We start from the raw sequence: 25,637 nt of genomic DNA, 5'->3' as shown, positions 1-25,637 counted from the left end.
GAGGATATAATACGATAGAGACAATTTCGAAATTCAACTAATTAGAAGTCTGGTTTTAATCACCTTGGACTTCCTATCTTTCCACTTGGCTCTATTTTTAGAGGATTGTGGGTAATTACATTTTTGGCGACTTTATGATTATTTTACACAATGTTGTATTGCATGTTTGAAGAAAAAAGTATACTTCTATATTTGTATTAAGCAGCTTGTTGTGCCATGAGGTGTTGGCCTAATGGATCATGAAGAACGGTTATCAAAACTATCAGGCAAAATGGCGTTCAATGATAAGAAGACCCATTCCCATTTCCAACTTTAATGGTAGAGGGAGATATAGGATCCTGCTATGCTTGCTGTAAAACCTCTAGTTACTGTTGGTGGATTGAGCACTGATCAACAATGCCTGCCAATGATCAGATACATAAACCAATGAAAATACTCCAGAAGTGATTTAATTCTGCACTAAACAGACTTGAAACACCAAAATAGTGTTTTCAACCTCTTCCGGTAGTGTTCCCAGTCCCTGGCGAGGTGTTACACAACGCTTGATTAAGTGATGTTACAACACATGATGTAATGTTTCTTAACATCTCAGGATGATGTGTTTCAATACTCCAGCAAAGTTAGAGTTTCATCTCCTACAAGTTGCTGGCAGTAAAGGGGCCACTGGTTTTGAGTTCGTTTAAGTTGAAGCTGTTTTTCTATCCTGAAAATTACCCCTTAGATGACCCACCTAAGGATTTTCTATACAGAAAAAAAACTGTAATTAGCTCCAATGACTGTAATTTCCTTCATATTAAAATCATAGTTTGAGATTTTGCAAATTAAGCCATTTATCTACTTCCCCAGACTCGGATGAACAGGAACAGCTAGCATGCTAACTGTCCATGTAGACTTACAGTCATTGCGCTAACGCTAGTTAGTCATTGCAGTCATTGCGCTAAAGCTAAAGTTCCTTTATACTGGACGTAGAGAAATACAAACGTTATCCACAGTGGTATTTTGTTTCAGCCTGCGAAATTCAGATTTTTTTTTTTTTTTAAATAATAATTGTGGACCCCCTGCAATACTTCCACGAATCTTTGCAACATGCTGTACACATCCCTGACAATTCTGTATAAGTACATACACACTACCGTTGAAAGGTTTGGGGTCACTTAGTTAGGAGTTTTTGAAAGAAAAGCCTCCCACTCCTCTTTCTATTCTGGTTAGAGACAGTTTGCGCTGTTCTGTGAAGGGAGTAGTACACAGCGTTGTGCGAGATCTTCAGTTTCTTGGCAATTTCACGCATGGAATAGCCTTCATTTCTCAGAACAAGAATAGACTAACGAGTTTCAAAAGAAAGGTCTTTGTTTCTGGCCATTTTGAGCCTGTAATCGAACCCACGAATGCTGAAGCTCCAGATACTCAACTAGTCTAAAGAAGGCCAGTTTTATTGCTTCTTCAATCAGAACAACACTTTTCAACTGTGCTAACATAATTGCAAAAGGCTTTTCTAATGATCAATTAGCCTTTTAAAATGATAAACTTGGATAAGCTAACACAACGTGCCATTGGAACACAGGAGTGATGGTTGCTGATAATGGGCCTCTGTACGCCTATGTAGATATTCCATAAACAAATCTGCCGTTTCCAGCTACAACAGTCATCTACAACATTACATGTTTACGCTGCATTTCTAATCAATTTGATGTTATTTTAATGGACCAATTTTTTTTTTGCATTTCTTTCAAAAACAAGGTCATTTCTAAGTGACCCCAAACTTTTGAATGGTAGTGTACATGTATCACATTGCACAATTTTCTTTTAAGATAGGGTCCTCCTGAACAGATGTGAAAATCCTATTATGTTTTTCAGTTTTCAGCAGTGGTTGCCATGACAACTGTGCATTTTATTTCAGGCTCTTTTGATGCAGTGTGGAGGGATCAGAGTCCCTAAACAGTATGTAAGACTGTGGATGTATTAATGACAGGGGTTTCCTGCAGCAGGAGAAGGATTAATTAACAAGTTAATTCCGATGCTCCTAATCATCTGGTTTGGGGTTCTTGTTCAATATTGTGTGTAATTTTGCTCAACTGACAATCCAGAATGATCATTGGTAATCTTTTTGTGCAACCATCTTGGCAATTTCCCAGCCAGTTTAACAATATTTGGTTAATGAAAATTCCCAAATATTTTTTGGGGGTGTGTGATAAGGGATTGTTGCAAACAGTTTGTATCAAAATGAAATGTTGCAAGCACTTACTCATGTTAGTGTATTGCTAGTGCAACTGCTTTCACCTGTCAGAATGGAAGATGTCTTTAGTCCTAAGCTCCTAGGTATAGTACCAGAAGTGGAACAGGAACTGATGTAGAGTACAATGGTTTTGTTTATGGAGGACTCTTAAGAAGGCTTATGGAAGGGAGAGGAGATGAGAGGAGAAATAGAAGAGATAAAACATTCCTGTGGGCCTCTCCAGATCCCGTAAAGCCTAGAGAATGATTAGCCTGAGCCTGTCAGCCGGGCACAACCAGTCTTCACGGCGCTGTGCTGCACTGGTGGCAGAGACGGAACAGCCTGTCATCTGTTTTAAATAGACCTGACACAGGAGGGAGGGGCACTGCAGGTTCCTATACAGCTTCAATTACTTCTTGTCAGCCTCAGATATGAGTGGAACTATTGTCAATTTGATAGGTCATAACTTGCACTCACCATGTTCTCCTCATGAGATTTTAGACCAGGGGTGTCAAACTCATTCCATGGAGGGCCTAGTGTCTGCAGGTTTTTGTTTTTTCCTTTCAATTAAGCCCTAGACAACCAGGTGTGGGCAGTTCCTTACTAATTAGTGACCTTAATTCATCAATCAAGTACAAGGGAGGAGCGAAAACCTGCAGACACTCGGACCTTCGTGGAATGAGTTTGACACCTGTTTAGACCCTCCTTCAGCGCACCGTGATTTAATGTGTGCTGCTGGATGTGGATTGTGGAAACATGTAGTGGAGAGTGCACGTTTGGTGAATATGTTCAGTAAAATAATGCACAGGTGCGCAATGTTAGGGGGATCCCTTAGATCAGAGGTTTTCAAACCTGTCCTCGGGGTCCCCCAACCGCTCCATGTATTTGATACATTCCAGAGCTAGCACACCTGAATAAAAACAAATGTTATTCATCACATGCTTTGTAAGAAAACAGTTGTGGACTAACAGCGAAATGCTTACTGACGGCCCTTAGCAACAATGCAGAGAGAAAGAACATTTAGAAAAATTAGAAGTGTTAAACACGTAATAATAAAAGTAATAATAAATACACAATGAGTATTGATAACTATATATACAAGGGGTACCAGTATCAAGTTGATGTGCAGGGGTACGAGGTAATTGAGGTACAGTTGATGTCGGATGTTTACATACATTTAGGTTGGAGTCATTAAAACTTGTTTTCAACCACTCCACAAATTTCTTGTTAATAAACTATAGATTTGGAAAGTCGGTTAGGACATCTACTTTGTGTATGACACAAGTCATTTTTACAACAATTGTTGACAGACAGATTATTTCACTTATAATTCACTGTATCTGTTATAGCTTTCGCTTTCCTCATCCTCAGATGAGGTGAGGAGAGAAGGATCTTCTAACCAAAATGCGGAGTCAGGGAAATAAGCCATCTTTTATTTATAACAACGAAAACTGAATGATGATGGCAATACGAAAAAACAAACACTTTAACAAACTTACAAAATAACAAAACGATGTAGACAGACCTGAACAAACGAACTTACATATACACGAAGCACGCTGACACAGGAACAGACTACATAAACCGAAACGAAACGAACAACCGAAACAATCCCGTATGGTGTAAGACATAACACAGACACAGGAGACAATCACCCACAAACAAACAGTGAGAATGCCCTACCTAAATATGACTCTTAATTAGAGGCAAACGCAAACCACCTGCCTCTAATCAAGAGCCATACCAGGCAAACCGAAACCAACATAGAAACAGATAACATAGAATGCCCACCCAACCTCACGTCCTGACCAACTAACACACAAAAACTAACATAAATAGGTCAGGAACGTGACAGTACCCCCCCCACAAGGTGCGAACTCCGGACGCACCAGCACAAAGTCTAGGGGAGGGTCTGGGTGGGCATCTAACCACGGTGGTGGCTCAGGCTCCGGGCGCGGTTCCCACCCCACCATAATCCATCCTAGCCCCCTCCCTTCAAGAATGTCCACCCTCTTACTTCCCCCACAAAATCCTCCTAATAACATATCTAATAATGACAATAACGGGACAGAGAGATAAACCAAGACAGAGGGATAGATAAGACTATAGAGGTAGATAAAGATAGAGAGGGAGATCAGGATAGAGGGGCAACTCCGGACTGAAAGGCAGCTCCGGACAGAGAGACAGCTCTGGACTGATGGGCAGTTCTGGGTATCTAGCCTTTTCAGGCTGAAGGGCAGCTCATGGCTGACTGACGACTCTCGATGCTCATGGCTGGCTGACGGCTCTCGACGCTCATGGCAGGCTGACGGCTCTCGACGCTCATGGCAGGCTGACGGCTCTCGACGCTCATGGCAGGCTGACGGCTCTCGACGCTCATGGCAGGCTGACGGCTCTCGACGCTCATGGCGCTCTGACGGCTCTCGACGCTCATGGCGCTCTGACGGCTCTGGCTGCTCATGGCGCTCTGACGGCTCTGGCTGCTCATGGCGCTCTGACGGCTCTGGCTGCTCATGGCGCTCTGACGGCTCTGGCTGCTCATGGCGCTCTGACGGCTCTGGCAGATCCTGTCTGGTTGGCGGCTCTGGCAGATCCTGTCTGGTTGGCGGCTCTGGCAGATCCTGTCTGGTTGGCGGCTCTGGCAGATCCTGTCTGGTTGGCGGCTCTGGCAGATCCTGTCTGGTTGGCGGCTCTGGCAGATCCTGTCTGGTTGGCGGCTCTGGCAGATCCTGTCTGGTTGGCGGCTCTGGCAGATCCTGTCTGGTTGGCGGCTCTGGCAGATCCTGTCTGGTTGGCGGCTCTGGCAGATCCTGTCTGGCTGACGGCTCTAGCGGCTCCTGTCTGGCTGACGGCTCTAGCGGCTCCTGTCTGGCTGACGGCTCTGTAGGCTCATGGCAGACGGGCGGCTTTGCAGGCTCATGGCAGACGGGCGGCTTTGCAGGCTCCTGGCAGACGGATGGCTCAGACGGCGCTGGGGAGACGGATGGCTCAGATGGCGCTGGGGAGACGGATGGCTCAGATGGCGCTGGGGAGACGGATGGCTCTGGCCGGATATGGCGCACTGTAGACCTGGTGCGTGGTGCCGGAACTGGAGGCACCGTGCTAATGACAAGCACCTTCCTACTAGTGCGGGGAGCAGGAACAGGGCACACTGTATTCTCAAAGCCTACTCTATCCCTGATGCGTAGTACCGGCACTGGTGACGCCGGGCTGAGGACAAGCACATCAGGATTAGTAGGGGGAGAATATACAGTGTGTATAGGGCTCTGGAGACGCACTGGTAGCTTAGTGCGTGGGGCCGGAACTGGAGGCACCGGGCTAGATACACGCACTACAGGGAGAGTGCGTGGAGGAGGAACAGGGCTCAGGATACGCACTGGTAGCCTAGTGCGTAGTGTATACACTGTAGGTACTAGGCTGGGGCGGGGAGGTGGTGCCGGAAATACCGGACCGTGGAGGCGTACTGGCACTCTTGAGCATTGAACCTGCCCAACCTTACCTGGTTGAATGCTCCCGGTTGCCCGACCAGTGCGGGGAGGTGGAATAACCCGCACCGGCCTATGTAGGCGAACCGGAGAAACCATGCGTAAGGCCGGTGCCATGTATGCCGGCCCGAGGAGACGCACTGGAGACCAGACACGTTGAGCCGGCCTCATGACACCTGGCTCAATACTCAATCTAGCCCTACCAGTGCGGGGAGGTGGAATAACCCGCACTGGGCTATGCACTCGTACAGGAGACACCGTGCGCTCTACTGCGTAACACGGCGCCTGCCCGTACTCCCGCTCTCCACGGTAAGCCTGGGAAGTGGGCGCAGGTCTCCTACCTGCCCTTGGCCCACTATCTCCTAGCCCCCCCCCAAGAAATTTTTGGGAATTACTCACGGGCTTTTTTGGCTTCCGTGCCAGACGCGTTCCCTCATAGCTCCGGTTCCTCTCTCCGGTAGCCTCCGCTCTCCTCAGTGCCTCCAGCTGTTCCCATGGGAGGCGATCTCTACCAGCTAGGATCTCCTCCCATGTGTAGACACCCTTTCCATCCAGAACATCGTCCCATGTCCATTGCTCCTTCTTCTGTCCCTTACTCCGTTTATTTTTCCCATACCGCTTGGTCACATTTTGTTGGTGGGTGATTCTGTTATAGCTTTCGCTTTCCTCATCCTCAGATGAGGTGAGGAGAGAAGGATCTTCTAACCAAAATGCGGAGTCAGGGAAATAAGCCATCTTTTATTTATAACAACGAAAACTGAATGATGATGGCAATACGAAAAAACAAACACTTTAACAAACTTACAAAATAACAAAACGATGTAGACAGACCTGAACAAACGAACTTACATATACACGAAGCACGCTGACACAGGAACAGACTACATAAACCGAAACGAAACGAACAACCGAAACAATCCCGTATGGTGTAAGACATAACACAGACACAGGAGACAATCACCCACAAACAAACAGTGAGAATGCCCTACCTAAATATGACTCTTAATTAGAGGCAAACGCAAACCACCTGCCTCTAATCAAGAGCCATACCAGGCAAACCGAAACCAACATAGAAACAGATAACATAGAATGCCCACCCAACCTCACGTCCTGACCAACTAACACACAAAAACTAACATAAATAGGTCAGGAACGTGACAGTATCACAATTCCAGTGGGTCAGACGTTTACATACACTAAGTTGACTGTGTCTTTAAACAGCTTGGAAAATTCCAGAAAATGGTGTCATGGCTTTAGAAGCTTCTGAAAGGCTAATTGACATAATTTGAGTCAATTGGACCTGTACCTGTGGATCTATTTCAACGCCTACCTTCAAACTCAGTGCCTCTTCGCTTGACATCATGGGAAATCTACAGAAATCAGCCAAGACCTCAGAAAAAAAAAGTTGGGCCTCCACAAGTCTTGTTCATTCATTGGAGCAATATCCAAACGGCTGAAGGTACCACGTTCATCTGTACAAACAATAGTACGCAAGTATAAACACCATGGGACCACACAGCCGTCATACTGCTCAGGAAGGATACGCGTTCTGTCTCCTAGAGATGAAAGTACTTTGGTGCAAATAGTGCAAATCAATCCCAGAACAACAGCAAAGGACCTTGTGAAGATGCTGGAGGAAACAGGTACAAAAGTGTCTATATCCACAGTAAAACGAGTCCTATATCAACATAACCTGAAAGGCCGCTCAGCAAGGAAGAAGCCACTGCTCCAAAACCACCATAAAAAAGCCAGACTACAGGTTGTAACTGCACATGGGGCAAAGATCGTCCTTTTTGGATAAATGTCCTTTGGTCTGATGAAATAAAAATAGAATTGTTTGGCCATAATGACCATCATTATGTTTGGAGGAAAAAGGGAGACGCTTGCAAGCCGAAGAACACCATCCCAACCGTGAAGCACAGGGGTGGCAGCATCATGTTGTGGGGGTGCTTTGCTGCAGGAGGGACTGGTGCACTTCAAAAAAATAGATGGCATCAAGAGGCAGGAAAATTATGTGGATATATTGAAGCAACATCTCAAGACATCAATCAGGAAGTTAAAGCTTTGGTCGCAAATGGGTCTTCCAAATGGACAATGACCCGAAGCATACTTCCAAAGTTGTGGCAAAATGGCTTAAGGACAACAAAGTCAAGATATTGGAGTGGCCATCACAGAGCCCTGACCTCAATCCTATAGAAAATGTGTGGGCTGAACTGAAAAAGCGTGTGCGAGCAAGGAGGCTTACAAACCTGACGCAGTTACACCAGCTCTGTCAGGAGGAATGGGCCAAAATTCACCCAACTTATTGTGGGAAGCTTGTGGAAGGCTACCAGAAACGTTTGACCCAAGTTAAACAATTTAAAGGCAATGCTACCAAATACTAATTGAGTGTATGTAAACTTCTGACCCACTGGGAATGTGATGAACGAAATAAAATCTGAAGTAAATAATTCTCTCTACTATTATTCTGACATTTCATATTCTTAAAATAAAGTAGTGATCCTAACTGACCTGACACAGGGAATTTTTACTCGGATTAAATGTCAGGAATTGTGAAAAACTGATTTTAAATGTATTTGACTAAGGTGTATGTAAACTTTCGACTTCAACTGTAGATACTATATGTACATATAACTAGGAATAATGTGACAGATAGTAAACAGTAGCAACAGCATATATGATGAGTTAAAGTTTGTGCAAAATTGGTCAATGGTCAGTTGGTCAAATCAAATCAACGTTTATTTGTCACATGCGCCAAATACAACAGTCTGAGTACCCATTTGATTACCTGTTCAGGAGTCTTATGGCTTGCGGGTAAAAACTGTTGAGAAGCCTTTTTGTCCTAGATTTGGCACTCCGGGTACCGCTTGCCATGCGGTAGTAGAAAGAACAGTCTATGACTGGGGTGGATGGGGTCTTTGACAATTTTTAGGGCCTTCCTCTGACACCGCCTGGTGTAGAGGTCCTGGATGGCAGACAGCTTAGCCCCAGTGATGTACTGGGCCGTATGCACTACCCTCTGTAGTGCTTTGTGGTCAGAGGCCGACCAATTGCCGTACCAGGCAGTGATGCAACCAGTCAGGATGCTCTCGATGGTGTAGCTGTTGAACCTTTTGAGGATTTCAGGACCCATGCCAAATCTTTTTTTTTTCCTGAGGGGGAATAGGCTTTGTCGTGCCCATTTCACGGCTGTCTTGGTGTGTTTGGACCATTCTAGTTTGTTGTTGATGTGGACACCAAGGAACTTGAAGCTCTCAACCTGCTCCACTACAGCCCCGTCGATGAGAATGGGGGTGTGCTTGGTCCTCCTTTTCCTGTAGTCCACAATCATCTCCTTAGTCTTGGTTACGTTGAGGGATAGGTTGTTATTCTGGCACCACACGGCCAGGTCTTTGACCTCCTCCCTATAGGCTGTCTCGTTGTTGTCGGTGATCAGGCCTACCACTGTTGTGTCGTCTGCAAACTTAATGATGGTGTTGGAGTCGTGCCTGGCCATGCAGTCGTGGGTGAACAGGGAGTACAGGAGGGGACTGAGCACGTACCCCTGTGGAGCTCCAGTGTTAAGGATCAGTGTGGCAGATGTGTTACTACCTACCCTCACCACCTGGGGGGGTGGCCCGTCCATTTCCTGTAGTCCACGATCAGCTCCTTTGTCTTGCTGATGAGGGAGAGGTTGTTGTCCTGACACCTCACTGACAGGTCTCTGACCTCCTCCCTATAGGCTGTATCATCACCGTCGGTGATCAGGCCTACCATCGTCGTGTCGTTGGCAAGCTTAATGATGGTGTTGGAGTCGTGCGCGGCCAAGCAGTTGTGGGTTAACAGGGAGTACAGGAGGAGACTAAGCACGCAGCCCTGAGGGGCCACCGTTTTGAGGGTGACCGTAGCGGAAGTGTTGTTGCTTACCCTCACCACCTGGGGGCGTCCCATCAGGAAGTCCAGGATCCAGTTGCAGAGGGAGATGTTCAGTCCCAGGGTCCTTAGCTTAGTGATGAACTTGGATGGCACTATGGTGTTGAATGCCGTAGTCAGTGAACAGCATTCTCACGTAGGTGTTATTTCTGTCTTAAGTCGGAAAGGGCAGCATGGAGTGCAATAGAGATTGCGACATCTGTGGATCTATTGGGGTGGTATGCAAATTGGAGTGGGTCCAGGGTGTCAGGGATGATGGTGTTGATGTGAGTCATGACCAGCCTTTCAAAAATAATGCCACTTTAATAATGTTTACATGTCTTACATTACTCATTTCATATGTATATACTGTATTTTATTGCATCTTGCCTATGCCGCTCATCCATATACTTATATGTACATATTCTTATTCCATACCTTTACATTTGTGTGTATAATGTGGTTATTGTGGAATTGTTAGATTACTTGGTAGACATTACTGCACTGTCGAAACTAGAAGCACAAGCATTTCTCTACACTCGTATTAACATCTGCTAACCATGTGCATGTGACCAATAAAATGTGATTTGATTTGAATGCATGTCATAGCTACAGATGCTAGTGCTACTGGGAAATAGTCATTTAGACTAGTTACCTTGGCGTTTTTGGTAGAGGGACTATGCTGGTCTGCTTGAAACATATAGGTATTACAGACTGGGTCAGGGAGGAGTTGAAAATGTCAGTGAAGACAAACATGCCAGCTGGTCAGCGCATGCTGTTAGTGCGCGTCCTGGTAATTCGTCTGGCCTTGCAACGTTCTGAATTTTAACCTCTTTAAAATTATTACTCACATTGGCTATGGAGAGCATGATAACACAGTCGTCCGGAACAACTGGTGCTCTCGTGCATCGTTCAGTGTTGCTTGCCTCAAAGCATCGATGGCATTTAGCTCATCTGGTAGGCTTGTCACTGGGCAGCTCGTGGCTGGGTTTCCGTTTGTAGTCTGTGATAGTTTGCAAGCCCTGCCACACCGACGAGCATCAGAGAGGGTGTAGTAGGATTTGATCTTAGTCCTGTATTGATACTTTGCCTGTTTGATGTTTTGTTGGAGGGCGTAGCAGGATTTCTTATAAGCGTCTGGTTTAGTGTCCCGCTCCTTGAAAGCAGCAATTCTAACCTTTAGCTCAGTGCAGATGTTGCCTGTTGGGTTGGGATATGTATGTACGATCACTATGGGGACAATGTCATCGAAACACTTATTTATGTAGCCGGTGACTGATGTAGTAAATTCCTCAATGCCATCAAAAGCCTTGTAGCTCATCATCCACTTCATCGGACCACTTCTGTATTGATCACATCACTGGTACTTCCTGTTTGAGTTTTTGCTTGTAAGCAGGAATCAGGAGGATAGAGTTATGGACAGACGACATGCTGGTAGAAATAAAGTAAGACAGATTTCAGTTTTCCTGCATTAAATTCACTGGCCACTAGAAGTACCGCTTCTGGATGAACATCTTCTTGTTTGCTTTAAGGCCCTGTACTGCTAGTTGAGTGTGGTCTTAGTGCCAGCGTTGTTTCTGGTGGTAAATAGACAGCAATGAAAAATATAGATAAAAACAATATTTCCTTACTAATTAGTGACCTTAATTAATCAATCAAATACATGGGTGGAGCTAAAAACCTGCATATCACAGCCCAAAGTAAATTATCAAAATCTTTATTCGATTTCATGAGAATTTAAAGGAACAATTTGCCAGCTGCCTTGCTGCTGTTTTTGAAAGCAGCTGAAACAGCAGCTCTTGTCTTAATGAAGATTTTGAGCGATCACTTGCTGTACTTACGTAAGGTCACTGAATGCATTTACACCAGTCTGAGCATTAATCTTATTCCTCTCCCTCTGTGTATCTCTGACAGACCAGCAGTATTCCCCTTGGTCCCCGTCTTGACACTTCGATGAAGACAGACGCCTCCCTGTCCCCCCAGCCAGGAACATGAAGGGCTTATCGGGTGGCCGCTCCCAGCACCAGATCCCCTCGCCCCATGGGCTAGACCAGTTTGACCATCCTCAAGACTTCCATGGCATGGGCCACCATGGCGGAGCCTCTGAGTCGCGCCACTCTTCCTACCTGCTCAGCCCCACCGAGAGCTGCCCAATGGACTACCACCACCGCTACTCACCGCGCAGCTCCATCCACTCTGACTGCATGATGATGTCCCCCGTCATCATGGCACCCTCGTCGGGTGTTGGTGGCGGCGCCCCCATTGACCACATCTCCAGCAGCACCTTCCCCAGAATGCACTACAGCTCACAGTACTATGACTCGGCCACGCGGGACGACTGCGCCGCCATCACCGCCTCCGCCACCTCCCATGCTGCTGCTGCCCCCACCGCTTCAGCTTTGCAGTACCAGGGCAGCGGCAAGAGCAACCGCATCCCAGCAAACCTGCTTGACCAGTTTGAGAAGCAGCTGCCTCTGCACCGTGACGGCTTCCACACACTGCAGTACCAGAGGACGTCCACCACCACCACCACGGAGCAACGCAGCGAGAGCCCCGGACGCATCCGCCACCTTGTCCACTCCGTCCAGAAGCTCTTCACCAAGTCCCACTCTCTGGAGGGCTCGTCCAAGATGAATGGAACCAAAGGTGACGGTGGAGGAGGGGGACACCACGGCGGCTCCCAACACAGCCACCATGGAGGCTCCAAGCATGGCAGCAAGCGAAGTAAGAGCAAAGAGCGCAAGACGCACCGCTCGGGGGGAGCGGGTGGCTTCTGGAGTTCCGACGACAACCTGGACAGCGACAGCACCTATCGCACGCCCAGCGTCATGAGCCGTCACCATGGCGACCATGCCCATGCCGCCCACTGCTACCCGGACTCCATGCACCACAGTCACTTTGGGGACCTGTCCCTCAAGACCTCCAAGAGCAACAACGATGTTAAGTGCGCAGCATGTGAGAGCATGGCCATGACTCCGGAGGGGAAGTTTATGAAGAGGAGCTCCTGGTCCACGCTGACCGTCAGCCAGGCCAAGGAGGCCTACAGGAAGTCTTCCCTCAACCTCGAGAAACCCATGATGCACACAGACCTCAAGCCCTCGCTACGGGCCTGTCACTACCTACAGGTCAGTGGTGGTCTGTGTTCTGTGGTTTGTGTGTGTGTGCGCCACCATAATGTAGATGTTACTCTGAACATTGCACAAAGCTTACAGTAACTTTTGTGTTATGTGGAATACTGTTTAGCATTACATAGGTAGGCCTAATTTGATTCTCTCATATTGATGAGAAATGCTTCAATCTCACATACAGGGAGCTCTAAATGTATTGGGACAGTGACAATTTTATTGTTGTTTTGGCTCTGTACTCAAACTCTTTGGATTGGATTACTATGAGGTTAAAGTGCAGACTGCCAGCTTTAGTTTGAGGGTATTTGTGTTACGACCTCGCAGATCATCACACCAAATACAAGTCTACGGCCTACGGCCTAGCCTAACCATAGTGTGAAAGCTAAACATGGATGAAACCATATTGGGTGAACCATTTAGATATTACAGAACTTTTTGTACGTACTGTAGTCCATTTTAGGGGACCAAAAGTATTTGGACAAATTCACATGTGTATTAAAGTAGTAAAAAGTTAAGTATTTGGTCCCTTATTCGTAGCGCGCAATGACTACATCAAGCTTGTTTCTTTTGGATGTGTTTCAGATTATCTTGTGCCCAATAGAAATTCATGGTAAATAATGCATTGTGTCATTTTGGAGACACCTTTATTGAATAATACGAATTGAATAGGTTTCTAAACACTTTTACATAAAATGTATGTGGATGCTACCAAGATTACAGAGAATCCTGAATGAATCGTGAATAATGAATTGAGAAAGTTACGGATGCACAAATATCTATTGGGTGGATGAGACACCCTTTATCCATGAGAAATTCAATAATTTGGTGTTTTGTTGATGGTGGTATAAAACGCTGTCTCAGGCACCGCTCCAGAATCTCCCATGTGTTCAATTGGGTTGAGATCTGGTGACTGACCCCCCCCCCCCCCACATATTTGTGATCATTGTTGAGTGGTCGCTCTAGCGTATCATCGCAAATATGTGGTTGAAACAGTAGCAACAGAACGTAAGACGACAAACGCGTTTAAACAGCATTGTTGACTGAAAAGCATCTAAACAACATTTGTGCTGATGGGAAATAAAGGTCTTCACAACTTTATTCCTCAATTTCACCTTTTATTGTAAAACATAAATGTGAACTTCATCACCCAAGCATCCCACTGAACACATCCACAGCTTAATTCATTCCATAAACTAGTCTAAATAACAGGTTGTGCTGACAAAAAAACAAACCAGAAGTTAGCGACCAAACAGCTAGAAATGTACCACATCTCTGGTGAGCACAAGGGAGAAACGTAATATTGTTTAGAAAATAGTTGCGTGTCAGCAAAGCTAACAGCAGCTATATTCTTTATGATGTCAGCCATGTTTGTTTGTTTGACAAGCAAAAACTCCTTAATCCCAGAAGGCCATTCACTAAAAAACACAAATAAACAAAGTCAAAGATGGCTGCGCCCATTGCCTGAAAAAAAAACATAGTTTAGCCACTTTTCAGCCTATTACAAATCTTCAATGTAATTGCTTTTTATTTAAATAGGCAAGTCAGTTAAGAACAAATTCTTATTTACAATGACGGCCTACACCGGTCAAAACCGGTTGACGCTGGGCCAATGGCCAAATGTGCACCGCCTGGATGGGACACCCAATCACGGCCGGTTGCGATACAGCCTGGATTTGAACCAGGGTATCTGTAGTGACACCTCTAGCACTGAGATGCAGTGCCTTAGACCGCTGCACCACTCGGGAGTCCAAGTGTTACAGTGTATACAAGAACCGGAGCACATGATTTGACAAGTAATTTACAATTTTTGATCATCACACCAAATACAAGTCTATGGCCTAGCCTAACCATACTGTGAAAGCTAAGCATGGATGAAACCATTTTAGGAGGGTTTGTGGGGGGGTTCATTTAATTTGTAGTGGGTTTTCAAGCCCATCAGGTGTAGAAATGGGGGAAGATATCGTGGGGGGTTATGATCCAGGAAATGTTACTATGATGGGGGATTTCTCAATAAATCTGTGGCAAACACGGGAGAGGTTTATACGCTAAATAAATAAATAAAAACTGGAAAGGGGGGTCTGAGGTGGCAACCCTGAGGTACCAAAGTTACAATCTGAGGTCGTGTTCAAAACAACTGGGAACTGGGAAATCGGAAATCTCTGACTTTCAACGTCAGTGCATTCAAGACAGCTGGGAACCCAGAAGACAAGAAGAGTGCATTGTATGATGTCAACCAACATAACACCACAAATAGCTTAGCATTAGCTCATCATAATCAGTACAACCTTCAAAAAAGTATTTTTACACACAGCATATGTGTCCATTACAATGTATGCAAGAATTGGGATGCATGATTTGTAACCAGTACTTGAAAACCTAAATGAAACAGTAAATAAATACATTTTGCTCCATACATACATATGGTATGCTACAGAATAAATTACAAGACGATATACAGAAAATAAGGCACTAACTTTGAACGCACACATGTCCAAAGTTATTATTTGTAAGGAAAACAACAATGAAGGCAATACGAGTGCCACCTATACAATGTGCCGGGGGAACAAAGTTTGTGCAAGGCTTGGTCTGGCTAGAGATGAGGAATGTCTTTATACTTGATCTGATGGAAATACCGGGGAAGAGCTTGGGCTCTCCTCAAAGAGAGAAGTTTGTCCGGCTTAGTAAAGCGTCAAACATAAATTGTCCGCAACAGTGAATTTGGCTACTTCTAATGTGAATTAATGAGAAGGAGGAACACACCACAGTTCAATCTGTTGTTAGGAAATAATTTGAAATTGACAAGTTGAAACAGAGCGGGTTAACTGTCCTGTTGCGTAACAATCACATGTTGGAACAGTGAGTGCATTCTGACATCACCCGCATAAATAAACTCACGCTGGGGCGACCGTTAGAGATATTTGGAACTCATTCGTGAAAAGGTCAAACTATACTCCTTTGAGACCCCTCTTTGAAAGTCACTGAGATCGCTTCTTCTAGCCATGGTAGCCAGAATAATCCACAACTGGGAATTTTTTAACATGACCCTAAGCATGACGGTACGTTAAATGCTTAATTCATTCAGGAACCACACCTGTGTGGAAGCACCTGCTTTCTGTATACTCTGTATCTCTCACGTTTCCTTTATTTTAGCAGTTACCTGTATAATACAAACAATAACAACCATTGATTTAATTGATTCTTAGAAAGGCCTTCCTGAGAAAAACATAATGATGGATGCATCGATCAGGGAGCCCAGTCAGTAAAAACTCCTTCAACAAACCTGTCCTTTGCTATTCTCAAATGATAAATCCCAGCTCCTTTATGTGTGAGGCTATATCCTTTATCTGTGATTCCCTATTGTGTGCTACCTGGGAGAGCTATTGTGTATTTAGATAGAGCGATCAATTGAGGGAATCAATTTCATGATGGAGGAAGACACTGTAAATAATCAGGATGGAAGCTGACTTGGATAACCTGCCACAGGGTTTCTATCTTGTGGGCCCCTCCTGCTGTTTTTCAGACACCATGCACCTTTTCAAACACACACACACAATGTACATGCATGCGCACACACACACACACACACACACACACACACACACACACACACACACACACACAAACACACACACACACACACACACACACACACACACACACACACACACACACACACACACACACACACACACACACACACACACACACACGCTCAAAAGTATGTGGACACCTGCTCGTTGAACATCTCATTCCAAACTCATGGGCATTAATATGGCATGCTATAACAGCCTCCACTCTTCTGGGAAGACTTTCCACTAGATGTTGGAACATTGCTATGGGGACTTGCTTCCTTTCAGCCACAAGAGCATTATTGAAGTCAGGCACTGATGTTGGGCGATTAGACCTGGCTCACAGTCGGCATTCTAATTCATCCCAAAGGTGTTCGATCAGGTTGAGGTCAGGGCACTGTGCAGGCCAGTCAAGTTCTTCCACACCAATCTCGACAAACCATTTCAGTATGGATCTCGCTTTGTGCGCGGGGCATTGTCATGCTGAAACAGGAAAGAGACTTCCCCAAACTGTTGCCACAAAGTTCGGAAGCACAGAATTGTCTATAATGTGTATAATGTGTATGCTGTATTGTTGAGATTTTCCTTCACTGGAACTAAGGGGCCTAGCCTAAACCATGAAAAACAGCCTCAGACCATTATTCCTCCTCACCAAACTTTACAGTTGGCACTATGCATTCGGGCAGGTAGCATTCTCTTTGAATCCGCCAAACCCAGATTTGTCCGTTTAACTGCCAGATGGTGAAACGTGATTTATCACTCCAGAGAACGCATTTCCAGTGTCCAATGGCAGCAAGCTTTACACCACTCCAGCCGACACTTGGCATTGCGCATGGTGATCTTAGACTTGTGTGCGGCAGTTCTTGTGCTGACATTGCTTCCAGAGGCAATTTGGAACTCGGTAGTGAGTGTTTCAACCGAGGACAAACAATTTTTACAAGCTACGCACTTCAGCACTCGGCGGTCCTGTTCTGTGAGCTTGTGGGGCCTACCACTTCGGGCCTGAACCGTTGTTTTTTCTCCTTGACATTTCCACTTCACAATAACAGCACTTACAGTTGACCGGGGCAGCTCTAGCAGGGCAGATATTTTACTTGTTGGAAAGGTGTCATCCTATGACAGTGCCACGTTGAAAGTCACTGAGCTCTTCAGTAAGGCCATTTTACTGCCAATGTGTGTCTATGGAGATTGCATGGTTGTGTGCTCGATTTTATACACCTGTCAGCAATGGGTGTGGCTGAAATAGCCGAATCCACTAATTTGAAGGGGATGTCCTTATACTTTTATGTAAATGTAGTGTATATAGAAAGTAAAATAGAGTTACATGATATTACACACAGTGGCAATAAATTATGTAATTTCCATGTTTGACAGATTTGGGGTATCTGACTGTTGTTAACCTACTGACACATTTAAAGGTATGTGGCTTTCAACTGAATTGCAACAACACTGAATTGCAACAACACTGAATTACAAAAATGTCTAACACTGCCTTGTCATAATATAGTGTCTGGGAGCTGTGTACAGTACACTTGAATGGAAGTCGAGATAGATGTTATTGTTCAATACAGCTCTTTGCTTTGTTAAACACTAACAATCTTCTGAGCCATGTTACTGTATTCTACGATAATCAGGAATATAGTGGAGGGTAAACACTAAAAACAGTGTAAACACTACAAACAGTGTTTACTGTACTTGTCCTTTTATTTTGTGAAAAGCGCCTAGTCACATTTGTTTTACCACCACATCCCAAATTATAGTCTTGCAAAGTCAGCTAATTTAATTTCTAACACATAAATAAAGTCCTGTAGGACCGGAGGTGTTTACATGCAGGTTGCTTTATATACGTTGAACTAAGCCTGGTAGATGTATACTACCGTTCAAAAGTTTGGGGTCACTTAGAAATGTCCTTGCAAATTTTAAACAGCGCTGTGTTTCAAGCATTGCTAAGAGCTGCTGGCAAACGCAGTAAAGTGCTGTTTGAATGAATGCTTACGAGCCTGCTGCTGCCTACCACCGCTCAGTCAGACTGCTCTATCAAATCATAGACTTAATTATAATAAACACACAGAAATACAAGCCTTTGGTCCTTAATATGGTCAAATTCGGAAACTGTCATTTCGAAAACAAAACGTTTATTCTTTCAGTGAAATACTGATCCGTTCTGTATTTTATCAAACGAGTGGCAACCCTAAATCTAAATATTGCTGTTACATTGCACAACCTTCAATGTTATGTCAAAATTATGTAAAATTCTGGCAAACTAATTCCGGGCTTTGTTAGGAACACATGGTCTTCACACAGTTTGCAACGAGCCGGACCGCCCAAACTGCTGCATATATCCTGACTCTGCTTGCACTGAAGGCAAGAGAAGTGACCCAATTTCCCTAGTTAATATTGCCTGCTAACATGCTTTTCTTTTAACTAAATATGCAGGTTTAAAAAAAATATACTTCTGTGTATTGATTTTAAGAAAGGCATTGATGTTTATGGTTATGTACATTTGTGCAACGATTGTGCTTTTTTCGCAAATGTGCTTTTGTTAAATCATCATACGTTTGGCGAAGTTGAAGAAGGCTGTGATTCGATGATAAATTAACAAGCACTGCTTTGATTACTTGCAACGCAGGACAAGCTAGTTAACCTAGTAATATCATCAACCATGTGTAGTTAACTAGTGATTATGTGAAGATTGATTGTTCTTTATAAGATAAGTTTAATGCTAGCTAGCAACTTACCTTGGCTCCTTGCAGCCACAAGGTCCTTTTGACGCTGCACTCGCGTAACAGGTGGTCAGCCTGCCACGCAGTCTCCTCGTGGATTGCAATGTAATTGGCCATAATCGGCGTCCAAAAAGGCCGATTACCGATTGCTATGAAGACTTGAAATCGTCCCTAATTAATTGGTCAAGCCGATTAATCGGTCAACCTCTAAAACAGACGCCTCACATGTCCTCAACTGGAAGCTTCATTAAATAGTACCCGCAAAACACCAGTGTCAACATCAACAGTGAAGAGGTGACTCCGGGATGCTGGCCTTCTAGGCAGAGTTGCAAAGAAAAATACATATCTTAGACTGTCCAATAAAAATTAAAGATTAAGATGGGCAAAAGAACACAGACACTGGATAGAGGAAGATTGGGAATCGAACGTGTTATAGACAGAGGAATCTAAGTTTGAGGTGTTCCGAACACAAAGAAGAACATTTGTGAGACGCAGAAAAACTTTAAAGATGCTGGAGGAATTCTTCATGCCATCTGTCAAGCATGGTGGAGGCAATGTGATGGTCTGGGGGTGCTTTGGTGGTGGTAAAGTGGGAGATTTGTTCCGGGTAAAAGGGATCTTAAAAAAGGAAGGCTATCACTCCATTTTGCAACGCCATGCCATACCATGTGGACGGCACTTAATTGTAGAAAATTTTCCTCTACAACAGGACAATGACCCAAAGCACAGAACAATGCAAGAACTATGGCCAGCACAGTCACTGGATCTCAACCCTATTGAGCTGGTGTGGGAGCAGCTTGACCATATGGTACATAAGAAGTGCCCATCAAGCCAATCCAACTTGTGGGAGGTGCTTCAGGAAGCATGAGGTGAAATATCTTCAGATTATCTCAACAAATTGAGAAATAAAATGCCAAAGGTCTGCAAGGCTGTAATTGCTGCAAATGGAGGATTCTTTGAAGGACACAATTATTATTTCAATTAAAATTCACTATTTACAATGTCCTGACTATATTTCCTATTAATTTTGCTACTCATTTCATGTATGTTTTCATGGAAAACAAGGACATTTCTAAGTGACCCAAACTTTTGAAGTTTCGTCACCAGTAATATATTCAATGATATCCAGCTCCAACGTCTTCCCCACTTCTTGCCTCTGGCACCCGGTAAGATTTTTAATGGACCCTTATCCCCAGAGGTGTGATGATGTCATGTTGGATGTGATGGGTGTGTCCTGGTAAGGAAGAGAATACATCTTTATGAACCACCATACTCGTCAGGATCTCTCAGGGTAAACCTACCCTGGAACACATCTGTAGCAGCTCTCTGGCGATGATCTGGGTGTTGGCACTACACAGGGGCATAGCCTCGGTATACCTGGTGGCATAATCCATTACAACCAGTATATGTTGAAACCCTTTCGCCGACCATGGTAAGGGTCCAATTATATCCATAGCAATTCTATCGAATGGCGTGTCTATCACTGGAAACAAGATTAAAGGATTTCATAAATCCGGGAGGGGTGAGGTTCTCTGACAGTCAGGACACCTCTGACAATACCTTACCACATCCACATACACCCCCAGCCAGAAGAAGCCTTGTATCAATCATTCTTGTGTTTTCCCTCTCCGTAAATGTCCTCCCAACAAGTGGCTATGGGCCAGGTTCAGCACTGTATGCCAAAATGGGGTAGGAACCAACAGCTGCACCAATGTGACGTTATGGGACTTTGTGACCTGGTATATGAAATTGTTTCTCATTGACAAATGGGGAAAGGTGAGTACATGAGCACGATTTACAGGTACCCCATCAATTACCTTGACATTCTGTCTGGCGTTCTGTAGTGTGGGGTCTTCCAGGTGAGGAAAGTACCAAACCTTCCCCTATACTATGCTAACTCAGGAGGAAACATTTTATTGGCATCAGAATTTCCAGATCCCTCAGCCTGCATTTCCTGTTCCTCTTCCACTATTTCTGGCCCATTTATCCCCACTGGGTTTCCTGCCTCTTCGTTGTTTCCTTCCCCTTCCTCTCCCAGGAGAACTCGAGTGTCGGCTATTGGAATCGGGCAGGTAAGTACCAACTTGTTAATTTTCCTTTCATAGGTCAGGGAGTTCTTTGGTAGCGTTTTCCTTTCCAAACCCAGGGAGTCTGCAGTTGAGATGTCTTCCTTCCTCCTTCTTTGATGCCTCCCTTTTCTAGGGGGGTTCTGTCCAGCCGACTGGGTTTGAGCAGTTCTTCAGTTGCTCGACATCTATCAACAAGGTCCACCACTCCGTCCCCTGTGGTGGGACTGCCCAGGCTGACAATCTTCTTTAACTCGTAAGGTACAGTGGTTCCTCCTTTAAAAGTTGCAAGCTTACGCCGCTGGACATAGTGGTACCCAGCGATACGACTTCATTGCTCCAGACCACCACAGGGGGATGCTAGAGCACTCATTATGCATTTAGGTCCCAATGTTTTTATGTGACCAATCATATCGAGTGGTTTCAATGATGAATTGATGTTTGACAAAAACATTACGGTGGAAGCAAATGTAAGTAATTATAACGTCATAACGAGTCAAGCAAAAAATGTACAATTGAGAAATTTGTTAGTTAATGTGGAGACAAACGATTGTGCAAGTTGTTTTTCAGTCATATCCAATACTAGGTGTATCAAACTCCATTCTTTGAATGATGCTGTGTCTGTATGTATGTATTACAATTATACACTTAAACAGTGTTTACCGCTCCTGGGACTTCAATGATTACACATTGTAACTATGCAATAGACTAGAAACATGATTTAAGTAAAGGCTGATTTGTAATTCATATATACAGAAAAAAACAGTACAACAGTTCCTATGCATATCTAACTCCCTTCATCTGCATTAATCTGAGGAGGTTCTACCAGCCATGTGGACGATTGAAAACAGGGCAGCAAAGTTTGTTTGACACCAGAGCAGTTTAGAGCATATTACTATTTGCCTGTGAATTATTACTATTTGCACTATATCCTAATAAACAAATGCAGGTGTCTTATATCTTCAAAATGCTTTATTATCCAAATGTAAAAGGAAATACTCTACAGTACTGTATTTCTTCATCAGCATCTTTATGCTTTTGTTAATAAAATGAAAAAAATACTCTTTCAAAATGCAGATGTTGATTTAGTTATGGATCCATAATGAATTACTGTGGGAATAAATATCACTGATTTACAGTATTATTAGAACAATGTTGTCTAATGAAGGCAAACAATTTAGAATCCTCCAATCCTCTTATGCTGTAGCCTACTCCCGACCGTCATGTTGTACAGCGTCATATTTTCCATTCCATCCAAACGGAAACCCGAGGGTTTAGTTTTTCTCAGAATAGCCTCACCATAATATGAATCTAATTAATTAATCCACATTTCTTAATCAATCCCATATACTATGTCATTACAAAAAAGGTTTTAAATTCTCTGGTAATGCCAATATGGAAGACTATCAAATGCTTCTCTAAGATGCCCTCTGGTGTTCAAACGGCTGTCAATTAAATAACGTGCCACAGAATGCTGCAGCAGCCAGCAAGGTGTGCTGCAGTATGACACAACTTTTAAAGAAGGAACCACTGTAAGGCCCAGATGTAGTGGTCAATCACTATTCTTTCCACGATGTCCCCAGTATTGAGGTTTCCGGGCTCTAGCCATTTTTTTTCCAGGTGGACCAGGTCAAACATCTGGGACCTGGGTACCTTCTCGGGTTGATACGTCCACCCGTGGAATCGCTGTGCACTCAAAGAAACTGACTCCCAACCGTGCTAATATTTCCTTCTTTCAGAGTGTCATAGTCATAGGCTTCCGTTGCTTCCAGATCAGACCACGCCTGTTTTGCATCCCCACAAAGAAATGAGGCAAGTATTCCTGCCCATTTTACCTGTGGCCCTGCCTCTCGTTCTACCATGCGTTCAAATGTCTTTAGGAAAGCCTCAAGGTCGTCATCCTGCATCATTTTCCGATTGGCCACGATGGGTAGACCCGTGGTCTGTTGAGCAATTTTCACAGCAGTGATGTCAGCAGTTGACTTTTGCATTTCCATAGTCATCTGCAGTTGACACTTCCTTTGTTCCTCCAATAACAAGTGATCGGTTTCCGCTTCCTACCGATTGGCAGGTTATTGGAAGTGACTAATTGCTTTAACAGATCTTCCATGGTTGTCTGTCCTTAAAACAACCCCTCCCAAAAAAATATTGGTGTGGCTGTAGGTGTATCCTCACTGCCTTGCCCGCATTCTCCACCAATGTGGCGGTTTTGGCGCCATGATCCTGGTAAGGCAGGGTTTACACAAACAGTACAAACACACACCACTAGTCCACAGGAAGGGTTAACACGGTTTATTTTTAATCAGGTACCGGCAGTGTTCCTTATATACACAACTCAAACAAACAAAGTAAATACATTGTCACCAGTGGACGGTCCTCCACTCTTGGTCTTTGGGGTTCACTCCGTGTTGTAATCTTCAGTTCCTTTATTCTGGTAAACCTCCTTCTCCACCGTATACTCAGTCTCTCCAATAGCCGCCTCTTCCTTCACCTGCCAGGGTCAAAGGAAAGTCAAAGAAAGCAAACCTAGGGTGCGGTTAAGTAAAGGCCCTGAGTGGTTTCACCTGTCTGCAGTTTAGTCTCTAATTACAACTGGAGACAGGTGTGGATGTTCTGCTGCAATCTGTAAGTTTCCCCTGAGCTGTCCATGGTTCGACCATTGGGGAATACTTCCCATTGCTGTCTTTGGTCCTGGTAGCCAGAAAACACAGAAACCTCGCAGGCACATACCGTCCATCCACCACACAATCCCTGAAACCGCTACTATACATATTCATATTATTATATACAGTTAAATAAGATCTTTAGAAAGAGGATAGGTGCTGTGATACCATATGCTTATTTATATATGTGTTTTACAGCTGAACTTGCTTTCTGGTGGCAGAGCACTCCACGATGACATGGCTCTATATATAACTGAGAGACGCATTGAATCTGTTTGTGGTTTGGGAACAGGGAAGAAATCCATAATGGCGTGTCTGGTGTTGCTTGTATGTCTGTATGTATCGTAGGGTATGTACACTGTATGTATGGAGGACAGTGATTGAGCGACACTGGGCTCTAAATGAAATGTGAGTCTTGTCCGTCAGCCATCTTTGCAGATTGCTCTATACTTACAGGTTGCTCTATAGTAACCTACGCCTGGTAGATGTAGGTTGCTCTATATGCAGTGACCTAGGCCTGGTAGATGCAGGTTGGTCTATATGCAGTGACCTAGGCCTGGTAGATGCAGGTTGGTCTATATGCAGTAACCTAAGCCTGGTAGATGTAGGTTGCTCTATATGCAGTGGCCTAGGCCTGGTAGATGTAGGTTTGTCTATATGCAGTGACCTAGGCCTGGTAGATGTAGGTTGGTCTATATGCAGTGACCTAGGCTTGGTAGATGTAGGTTGGTCTATATGCAGTGACCTAGGCCTGGTAGATGCAGGTTGGTCTATATGCAGTGACCTAGGCTTGGTAGACGCAGGTTGGTCTATATGCAGTGACCTAGGCCTGGTAGATGCAGGTTGGTCTATATGTAGTGACCTAGGCCTGGTAGATGTAGGTTTGTCTATATGCAGTGACCTAGGCTTGGTAGACGCAGGTTGGTCTATATGCAGTGACCTAGGCCTGGTAGATGCAGGTTGGTCTATATGCAGTGACCTAGGCCTGGTAGATGTAGGTTTGTCTATATGCAGTGACCTAGGCCTGGTAGATGTAGGTTGGTCTATATGCAGTGACCTAGGCCTGGTAGATGCAGGTTGGTCTATATGCAGTGACCTAGGCCTGGTAGATGTAGGGTGCTCTATATGCAGTGACCTAGGCCTGGTAGATGCAGGTTGGTCTATATGCAGTGACCTAGGCCTGGTAGATGTAGGTTGGTCTATATGCAGTGACCTAGGCCTGGCTAGATGCAGGTTGGTCTACTCCAGAGCCATGTATTTAGAGAGTTGGGCCTTTGAGGTATCTGCATTATGATGCATTTGTATGACAATACAACCTTCTATGGCAGCCATGTTAGCTCCCCATTTAGCATTACATGGGGAATATAATGTAGAGAATAAGCATTATAATGCATTTACATGACACTTCAAAATTATATGGCAGCCATGTTAGCACCCCATTAACATTACATGGGGAATATTTATATCAGGGCTGGGCAGCTGGCGGTCTACCTACTTTTTGTAGGCCCACGGATCAATCCCCCCCACCCTACCACCCTACTTAGAATAGTAGAATATACAAGGTGCAATTTCTAAATTTGGTTGTTCATCAGCAGTTTTTCTCTGATGTCTGTCGCTGACAGTCACTCAGTTAGCCCATGTCACCTACAATGTTTTAGGTTGGTAAGTTAGTCTAGCGGACAGAAATCTAAACTTGTAGCAATCAGGGAGTCTAGCGGCCAGCTGTCTAAACTTGTAATAATCATGGTCAAATTACCGACCGGGGGATCCCCATTGATTCTGTTAGTCACGCTCACTCAGATATCATATTAAAAACAAACAACATTTTGCTTAGGGCCCGGCTCTCAGTGCAGGAATGGATTTTTATTTATTTATCTGTTATTTTACCAGGTATGTTGACTGA

General features: G+C 44.5%; 1 protein-coding gene across 5 annotated transcripts in view; it reads left to right on the top strand.

Moving 5' to 3' along the window:
• The window catches only part of LOC129817263 (disks large-associated protein 2-like), a 183,975-nt gene that overhangs the window by 70,955 nt on the left and 87,383 nt on the right, over positions 1 to 25,637 (top strand). For all 5 annotated transcript variants that reach the window (XM_055872327.1, XM_055872330.1, XM_055872332.1 and 2 more), the window contains exon 2: positions 11,503 to 12,713. In XM_055872327.1, the coding sequence (XP_055728302.1) occupies positions 11,580 to 12,713 (1,134 nt within the window). In that variant the 5' untranslated portion in view covers positions 11,503 to 11,579. The remainder of the gene's footprint in view (positions 1 to 11,502; positions 12,714 to 25,637) is intronic.

The sequence above is a fragment of the Salvelinus fontinalis genome, chromosome 20 (genome assembly GCF_029448725.1).
Source record: "Salvelinus fontinalis isolate EN_2023a chromosome 20, ASM2944872v1, whole genome shotgun sequence".
Taxonomy (NCBI): Eukaryota; Metazoa; Chordata; class Actinopteri; order Salmoniformes; family Salmonidae; genus Salvelinus; species Salvelinus fontinalis.
This window is presented reverse-complemented; position numbering and strand designations above follow the sequence as displayed.